Source organism: Lontra canadensis, unplaced genomic scaffold (assembly GCF_010015895.1).
Source record: "Lontra canadensis isolate GAN:19392208 unplaced genomic scaffold, GSC_riverotter_1.0 scaffold147, whole genome shotgun sequence".
NCBI classification, from domain to species: domain Eukaryota; kingdom Metazoa; phylum Chordata; class Mammalia; order Carnivora; family Mustelidae; genus Lontra; species Lontra canadensis.
In genome coordinates this window covers 950757-959744 of record NW_022631141.1, presented here as the reverse complement: position 1 = coordinate 959744, position 8988 = coordinate 950757, and the positions used below count along the sequence as shown (strand labels likewise).

The 8988-nt window shown below is 48.7% G+C and overlaps 1 protein-coding gene across 1 annotated transcript; it reads left to right on the top strand.

Annotated features, from left to right (window-relative positions):
- Nucleotides 1-511: 511 nt before the first annotated feature.
- LOC116859066 (stromelysin-1) lies at nt 512-7951 on the top strand. Its single transcript, XM_032844081.1, has 10 exons — nt 512-655; nt 1202-1446; nt 1541-1689; nt 1820-1945; nt 3451-3615; nt 3798-3942; nt 4752-4885; nt 5272-5431; nt 6551-6654; nt 7851-7951. The coding sequence occupies exons 1-10, from the start codon at nt 554-556 to the stop codon at nt 7949-7951; spliced, it is 1431 nt and encodes a 476-aa protein (XP_032699972.1). The 5' UTR covers nt 512-553.
- The last annotated feature ends 1037 nt before the right edge of the window (nt 7952-8988 follow it).

Below are 8988 nucleotides of genomic sequence, written 5' to 3'. Positions count from 1 at the left end.
TAGATATTCTTTCTTCTGTTACTACAAAATCTAACAGTGTGCACTTGAGCTATGTAAGCACGGCTTGTCATTTACTTACATCTCATTGTGTTTGATTTTAAGTCTGTTTTTCTTAAAATAAGACCGCATTTCATATGTTCTAACCAATTTTGACTTTTTACTGAGTCAGCCTATTTCTCCTCTCAAACACATAAACATAAATGGTCTAGTAAATTCCGGGCACTTTTTTTTTTTCCAGAATTTAAAAAAAAAAAAGCCCTAGTTCTCTTCTTACGAAGACAGGAAGCATTTCCTGGAGCTTAATCACTGTTATGATTTGCAAAATTGGAAAGGTTGAGAGAAATTAGTAAAGTAGGTTATATCATCCGACTTCAGATTTGGAATTTTTGGACATGGTCCTGCTGTCATTCGGATGAAAGCAATCATGAGTCAAGCTCCGGGCGACCTAACCCACCTCTGTCACCCTATAAAAGTCAGGGCTCCAGAGACCGGACCCAGGAGAAGATAGACAGAGAGCACCACGACGACTTAGAGCCAAGAAGAGCCTGTGGAAATGCAGAACCTTCCAGCTTTCCTGTTGCTCTGTGTGGCTGTGTGCTCAGCCTACCCAGCGGACAGGGCTGCAGAGGACGAGGACAGCATGGAACTTGTTAAGGTGACTGGTGGCTGTGTCCCTCCCAGGGCTCGCTGGGCCTTAGGGTGCGAGAGTAGCAGGTAGAGAGGGTAATTAAATGTATCTCCCACTGGGACATCTAATCCAATGCACATGTAGCTGGTGTTTATGTTGCTAGTGTCGTGTCTAGACGCAGGGGTTTGTCCAGCTTTCTTCTTAGGGCAGGTCCTCAGGAGATGCATAAAGTAGAAAGTCGAGGGAGTTAATAAATGGGCCTGAAATACAGAATTATGCCCAAAGAAGCCTATGTGCTCTGTGTTCCTCTTTTAAGGTAAAAGACATTATCTTGGTTTTCTGCTTCATTTTCATTGCTTTGGGAGTAGACCAGGCTCCAGAGATTATCTGGCCACAAAGGCAGAACAGAAGCGAGGAGGAGTCTTTAACTGAGAGTTGAGCTGAATAGGACACTCATTTTGATTTCTGCAAACCAGACAGATACTGCAGACAGTTTGAGTCAGCAGCTGCATTTTACTATGAAAGGCTAAAAATCAAAGTATGACTTAAAAACTTTACTTACTACCCCATTAGCAATACCTGGAAAAATACTACAAACTTGCAAAAGAGACGAAACCGTTTGTTAGAAGAAGTGACCATGGTCCCGTCGTTGAGAAAATCCGAGAAATGCAGAAGTTCCTCGGGTTGGAGGTGACGGGGAAGCTGGACGAGGACACACTGGAGATGATGCGTAAGCCCAGGTGTGGCGTTCCCGACGTCGGTGACTTCACCACCTTCCCTGGCATGCCCAAGTGGAGGAAAACCCACCTTACCTACAGGTAACGGGTCCAAAGAGGTTTTCACACACTACCCAGATTTTGCTAATGACTATCACAGGAGAAAAGAACTTCTTCTTCAATTTTTCTCTTAAAGGATTATAAATTATACCTTGGATTTGCCAAGAGATGCTGTTGATTCTGCCATTGAGAAAGCCCTGAGCCTCTGGCAGGAGGTGACCCCACTGACCTTCTCCAGGGCTGATGAAGGAGAGGCTGACATAAAGATCTCCTTTGCAGTTAGAGGTAAAACAAAGAAACAAAAAAACCCACAAAAACCATGAAATGCATCTATTTATCTAGGTGCTGTTGGGGGAGGGTATTCCAAAGAGATCTGAATTACCTATCTTTCCAATAAAAACCCTTTCTCTGTTAGATCATGGAGACTTTAGCCCTTTTGATGGACCTGGAAATGTTTTGGGTCATGCCTACCCGCCCGGCCCCGGCATTTTTGGAGATGCCCACTTTGACGACGATGAACAATGGACAAGGGACACTTCAGGTTGGTTACACATCTCTCGGAATGACATTGGTAGGGGTTTTCTTTAGATTTAGAAAATTCTTAATAGCTCAGAATCTTCAAGAAGTGGGGTGTCCCACATTTCCTGAATGGTTTGAGAATTAGTAGAATGTATTTTTGTTTTAACCATTTTTCAGATGTCTGAAAAGTTTATTCTCTGTCTTGGTAAGCACGGTGTGGCCCATCAGTAAGTATTTCTTTGATGACTACGTTTCTAGGGTGAGCTCAGGACCGTCCTTGAGAATATTCTCTCATTATATTGAGTTGCAGATACCCAAGGGACCGTGCCCTGGATATTGCTTGTATCCAGTTGGGGGCTGTTTCTTCTTTACTCTTCAAAAGGGAGATGAGAGTTAAATTTCAGGAACTGAGGTTCCTTTTTAGGTTTTCTTCGTAAATCAGCATTTTACTATCTCTAGGTTAATGAGAGTTTCTATAGAGTAGTTCTGAAGGAAAGCACTTGCCCCCTAATACAGTGTCCAGATTTTTTAGGTGGAAGAATATTTGTCAGTTCATAACTGTATACTTTGAGGATTGGCTTCCAAAGTTCTCAAAAAATTGGCTAAAACAAATAATACTGCTTCTGAAATTCACTGGGGTTTATAATCGAAACTCAAACAGAATCTCCGTAGGGAGTATGAATGTGAAGTTAGTGCTCGGTAAATTTCTTTGATTCTACTGAATTAACAACTTCTTCCTGCAAAGCCTCTAACGAGGACTGTACTAGGATCACAAGTTACACAAATAACACTTGCAAAAGTAAATTCAGCATGTCAAATAGAATTACCTGATGACTTCCAATTTTCAGTATTCTGGGTTATTTTTAATAATATGAAGACAAAAAATGTGAATACAGCCAGTGTTTGTGTGGCCCAGATCTCTTTCGTGGCAAACGGTAGCACGATTAGGCATGCTATCTTTGAAACCAATCTTGCAAACCCTATGTCAATGATCCTTACTAATATTTCCAGACCCAATGTGTGCTTAATTGTAATAATCTTGGGAAGAAAATTATGCAGGCAACATTCCAATGAGGAATCGTAGGAGCATGGTTGTCTCAGGGTTCCAGAATCAAGATGAATAAATTGTGATTCATGTAACGGAGGCCATGACTGGCAAACACTAATATGTTGAAACAGTGTTTAGCTTTTCATTAACAAATGAAGAGAAACATTTATGGATGAGCTACACAAGCGGTTTGGGCCCACTCCAGAGCACAGGACAAGGGAGCTGGCTCTCAGCTAGGATCCTGAGACAGGAGAGGGGGGTGGGGGGACATGACTGGATATTTTGTCTCAAAGACTGATTTCAAGAAAGAGCCTTGAAAAACACTTGGCCTGCTGTGAAGTGTGGGCCCGTTAACCACACACCAGGCAAAGGAAGCCCTGTGTGCCTCCAGGGAGGAACCAAGAGAACACACAGCTGACCTGTGTGAGGACGTCCATGGATTCGTACCAAGTAACCGTTGTTTATGATTTCTTAAATAGGAACCAACTTATTCCTGGTCGCTGCTCATGAACTTGGCCACTCCCTGGGTCTCTTTCACTCGGCCGACCCCCGCGCTCTGATGTACCCAGTCTACAGGGCACACACAGACCTGGCCCGCTTCCACCTTTCTCAAGATGACGTGGATGGCATCCAGTCCCTGTACGGTGAGCGAGGCTGCACACACCAGGCACGGGAGCTTTGCAGGGCCGGTCTCTGGGAGAGCTTGAAAACGCGGCATGACGCATTTGCAGTTCCTCTCAAAGCCCCTGAGAGTGTTGGGAAAGCACTCATGTGGACGATAGCGTCACAGTCCCTCTGTTTGCCTCCCCACATCTGTTCCCTTCAGGAGCTCCCCCTGGTTCCCCGGATGACCCCGTGGCGCCCACGGAATCTGTGACTTCAGGACCGGGGACCCCAGCCCCGTGTGACCCCGCTTTGTCCTTCGATGCGGTCAGCACCCTGAGGGGAGAAATCCTCTTCTTTAAGGACAGGTCAGACCAGAAGATTCCATTTCCCTCTCTCTTCTTCTGATGTTCAATGTTTAGTAAGGAGAATGGAGACTTGACGGAAATTTTAAATTCTGAGAGCAAAGCGTTTTCTCTGAACTTGAAATCACTGAGCTCTCGTGACTCCCCTCCATGTTTCCCCAAAAGCTTCCCGCTCATTTTCCAAGGCTTAATTCGATGCCTGTCCTCTCGTGTTTGTCTCCAGTCGCTATAAGCCACTCTTGCTTTTCCAAAGGCTCAAGTCCAACTTCAGAATTAGAGTTTTATCTTTGTTTCCTTTAAAGATGGCATCAGGAGGGCATTATCCTTAACCAGCTAATTTACGGTTGCAGACTATGTCCATGACAACACGTTCAGGCTGCACACGTGGGAGGGAAGCCAAGAGCCAGTCTCCCTCGCCACACCGGCTCCCTGCCGCCACCCACCGTTGAGGACGCGTGTAGACGCTTCCACAGTCATTCTGGAAATACTGACACCACACGCACACACACACACACACCAGTCTGTCCGTCTGAAAACGTGACCAGCATTGTGATACCTACACTGGTTGGATGGACTGTAGCCACCTTCTCTCTAGAAGATCTTACACCAGAATCCTTGGGCAGGAGGTCGGAAGCGAGTGTCCCAGAGAAAGAAACGATCTTTTTCTGTTGACAGCATGCCTGATTTCTGCCCGCCCTCGAGCCTAGCAGCCGAGGGGATGGGGGCAGGTGGATGAGGCACCACAGGGAGAAAAACACCCTAAAGGTGAAGGTCTGTTTCTTAATTTAGGTTTCCTCTTTTACATATTTTAGGTATTTTTGGCGCAAATCCCTCAGGACACTTGAACCTGGATTTTATTTGATCTCTTCGTTTTGGCCGTCCCTCCCTTCAGGCCTGGATGCCGCATATGAAGACACTAGCAAGGACACTGTTTTCCTTTTTAAAGGTAATTATGAAACAATAATTTCTTCTAACCCGTTGAAATAAACCCCTTTTCAGGAAAATTAAATAGAACTTCAATTTTCTCTACTCTGACAAATTGTGTCTCCTTCGTCACTCTAAGTTCTGAAGGAACAACTGGGTCTGGTGTTATTTTATTTATATTTTACAGATAATAAAAATGCACGTAGGGATATAAATCACTCAGAGTTGTAAATTCCCTCTTTGCATTTGTGTTCATTCATTCAATCCACACATTTTTTGTGAAAAATCCACTTTGAGCTGGGGATTAAATCCTTACTCTGAAAATCAAAGGTGCTGACAAGTATTTTTAAAACTCGAAGGCTTAACTGTCATAAATTCAGCAAGACTCCGAATGATGTTTCTTAACAGGAAATCAGTTCTGGGCCGTCAGAGGAATGGAGGCACAAGCAGGTTATCCAAAAGGCATCCACACCCTGGGTTTTCCTGCAACTGTAGGGAAAATTGATGCGGCCCTTTTTGATAAAGAAAAGAAGAAAACGTATTTCTTCGTAGGAGACAAATACTGGCGGTAAGACAGGGTTGGGATGACTTTGTATGCAGCCTCAGCAGGGAAATTATCTTCTTCCAAGGATACCCCCAGGTCACTCGCAGCCCAGCCTACCCCTCCCCACCCCAGTACGGAGGATGGGGACATACTCGCTTTCAAAGGCAGCAGCACTGGTCTCAGGTGGTCCCAGGGGCCTCTGCCTCGGTCCCACCTTGAGCCCGTGAGCCGCAGGCAGGAGCTCCCCCTGCAACCACACCCCCCTGCCTGGACAGCTTCTTCTCACCTCTGCACCAACCCCCCGCCCCCCGCCTCCTGCCAGTGCACTCCCTCTTCAAGTCTTGCCTCAAGCCCCACGACACCGTGGAGCTTCCCAGCTGGACTCCGAATGCAGATGGGCGTGTGTTTTGTTTCGAAAGAAGCCTTGGGAATCCGGGCCACACTTTAGCATTCCTTTCCTGTCCACTCATCGCCTCCCTGGGTGTTTGTCTCATCTTTCCAGCTTTGCTATATGATGCTTCAGGGCCTCCCCTGACCACACCGCTCATTAGTGCTGTCTTTAAGAGGACAGTGAGCAGCAGCTTTCCGGGTTTATGGCCAGAACCCAGGACACACAGACGCCGATGCCTGGGCCATCTGCCCGATGACTGGGAGGACCAACCAAGGTCCAGCCAATGAGCCCAAAACACATTCCCTGTGCTTTCCTGGTCTCCGCCATCCCTTTCCCTAGGAGGCTGCTGGAGGAAATCCAGACGTGCAGGGTGGGGAGGACATGCACAAGCCACATATGGTAGAGGAGTTGACATTCGTATTTGAGATGAATGAGCCAACTCATCTGTCCGTACCTTCAAGCCTTTGTGATAGAAAGATGATTAGGGTTCTTTCCATCCAGGCTCGAGAAGTATGGTAACAGACATCTGAGACATCCAGAAGTTGCCTCTGCTCTGGGGGAGAGACAGTTTTAAGAGCTGTGTTTGCAGTCCCACTAAAGTCCCATATTTCTGTAGTGTCTGACCGGCTTGACATTCACTTATGATACTTGGAAAGTTTACTAGAATCCCACAGTAAACCTGACATGACTTAGGGCTTCTGGTCACGTGGCTTCCGTGCAATGCCGTGCTGTGTTTCTTTTACTGGGTGCAGATTTGACGAGAAGAGACAATCCATGGAGCCGGGCTTCCCCAGGCAAATAGCAGAAGACTTCCCAGGGGTGGACCCGAAGGTTGACGCTGCTTTTGAAGCATTTGGTAAGGAGATACTGTTTGTTTGTTCACGGGGCACTGGGAACTTTGTAGGGTAGCGGAGGGACAATTGGATTAATTTGTAATGACAAATTTTCTTTTTTTATAAGACTTATTTATTTACTTGAGAGAGGGAGAGAGTGGGGGAAGGGCAGAGCGAGAGAGAATCCCAAGCAGACTCCGCACTGAGCGCAGAGCCCAACGCAGGGCCCATGATCTCATGAGTGAGATCACGACCTGAGCCGAAACCAAGAGTCGGATGCTTAAGTGACGGAGCCCCCCGGGTGCCCCATGTAATGACAGGTTTTCTCTAAGCAGCTCCTTCCTCTCTCCCCCAAATTGCTACTTACCAATTCTGTGCCAAGTCTATGATGACTTCTAGAACACATTTATGTGATCGGTGGACACTCATCTCTGTTTCGTGCACACGGAAAACAGCAAACTGCTCAGGGTCGACCTGAGCTCTCAGATCACCCTGAGCGCAGAGGAGTCCCCTCCAGCAGTGTGGCCACGTTTCCCTCACCCCATCCTGCCATAACTACTGATTCCCAGGGACATGTCCCCGAGTGGTCAGTCGCTGCCCACGTCAGTCAGTTGCAAATCATTGCTTCTTTGTGCACCTGGGGTTTTAAACCAGTTGTATCTTTTTCCTGCTGGAGGAGAGAGGAGTGGAGGCTGGTGGTTGTTATCGGAAGGTGACCTGAGCACAAGGATGGCCGAGCCTTGAAGGGCCCTGGGGTTCTCAAGGGGTTTCCATGCTTCTCTGGGTCTGGAAGGGACCCTCAGGGAAGGAAAGGGGAGGAGGACTGTTGGGAAAAAAAGAAAAAGAGTTCATGGTTTCCAAAGAAGCAGAGAGTTTTGCCTGGTTGGAAGCAGAATACCATGGTAAGTGGAGCCTGGCTTCACCGTCGGACAGAGCTGGAAGGCGGTGCTGTCGCCAGCCTGTCCTCTGCGAGGGACCTTGGGCCAGCCCACGTGCCCCTCCCCCTGCCCATCTGCAGGGCAGACTTAGATGCGCGTCCCTCACGGGACTGTTGAAGGAAGACGTGAGAAAACAACCCGATCAAACACTTGTCGGAATCCGGCACCCAGTAAAACCCTATAACACCGAATCCTCCTCGCCTGGCATTCTGCATTCTGTGTGTTGCCAAGCTGGTTAATCTGCAACAGTATCTCACGGGTTCCCTCCTCCGTATTTCCAGGATTTTACTATTTCTTCAGCGGACCTTCCCAGTTGGAGTTTGACCCCAACGCAAGGAAAGTCACCCACACCCTGGCGAGCGGCAGCTGGTTGAATTGCTGAGAGGCCAAGAAGCGCCCCCCAGGCTCGGGCCACTGCTGCTAGGCCTGCCCGGATTCCCCGCGAGTGAGACGGTCCGTTTCTCCCACGCGTGTGGGGACGACGCTCAGGCGACATCTGCGACTTGCCGGCTGCTTCCCACGGTGTCGGGCATCGGCGCGAGCCACTGAGCGGGGGCTGCGTCCCGCGGGGCCTCCACGGGGGAGGGGAGAGCGCTCGTGGCCCAGCTACTGTATATAGACTATGTACTTGTTATTTAATAAAGAGAATCGGTCAGTTGTATCATCATCTTGTTTGTTTTGAGAACAAGTTGTCCCCACGACCTTGGGTGCGGTGGGGACCAGATCGGAGGCAGGCCGAGATCGTGGGCCCATGGTGTTAGGATTCAGGTCTCCATGGTGGCCGCGGCCCCACGGGCTTGTCGGGACCAGTAGAGGACGCGCCATGTGCCCTCCATAGGTGTCCTACAGCCAGTGTCCCTGTTTCCACCTCCCACACGTCCTGTGTGTTCCTGAGATGCCCTGGGAGGAAGACCTAGGCCAGCTGTCCCCGAGCGGGGCTGGCTCGAGAAAACACTGTGACGCAGAATCTTACAACTGTCTGTCACAGATCACCTCGTTCACACACTTTCTTTGTCAGGTGGAGGAAACTAAACCCGTTCTTCGTCTCCTCCTTCCACGGACAGCCCCTCGGCGGGTCCCTCCCGCCTGCCCTAGCAGCAGATCTGCTCACGTCCATGCACACCTGGAAATACCCTCTTGTACTCATTTTCTATTTGTCCGTGCTCGAAGCCCACGGGCAGATGCTGCTGCGAAGAGAGACTCACCGCCCTAGGTCAGGCACCCAGCACGGCACCTGCCACACAGTAAGAGCTCGTTCACGCCCCGACGGGTCCATTCATAGGAGGAGGATGCACTATCGTATTCCAAGCGCCAGGCCAAGGCATGCTGGGGTGTAGGCATAGGACCCTGCGGGACCCTGCGTGGACGGACACAGCCCCTGTCCTCATCAAGGTCATAGTCGGCGAGAAAGAATGTATG

Coding starts and splice junctions, on each gene's coding strand:
- LOC116859066 (XM_032844081.1), top strand. CDS start 554: ATGCAGAACCTTCCAGCTTTCCTGTTGCTCTGTGTGGCTGTGTGCTCA. Junction 656..1,201: donor ACAGCATGGAACTTGTTAAG/GTGACTGGTGGC, acceptor CTACCCCATTAG/CAATACCTGGAAAAATACTA. Junction 5,432..6,550: donor GTAGGAGACAAATACTGGCG/GTAAGACAGGGT, acceptor TACTGGGTGCAG/ATTTGACGAGAAGAGACAAT.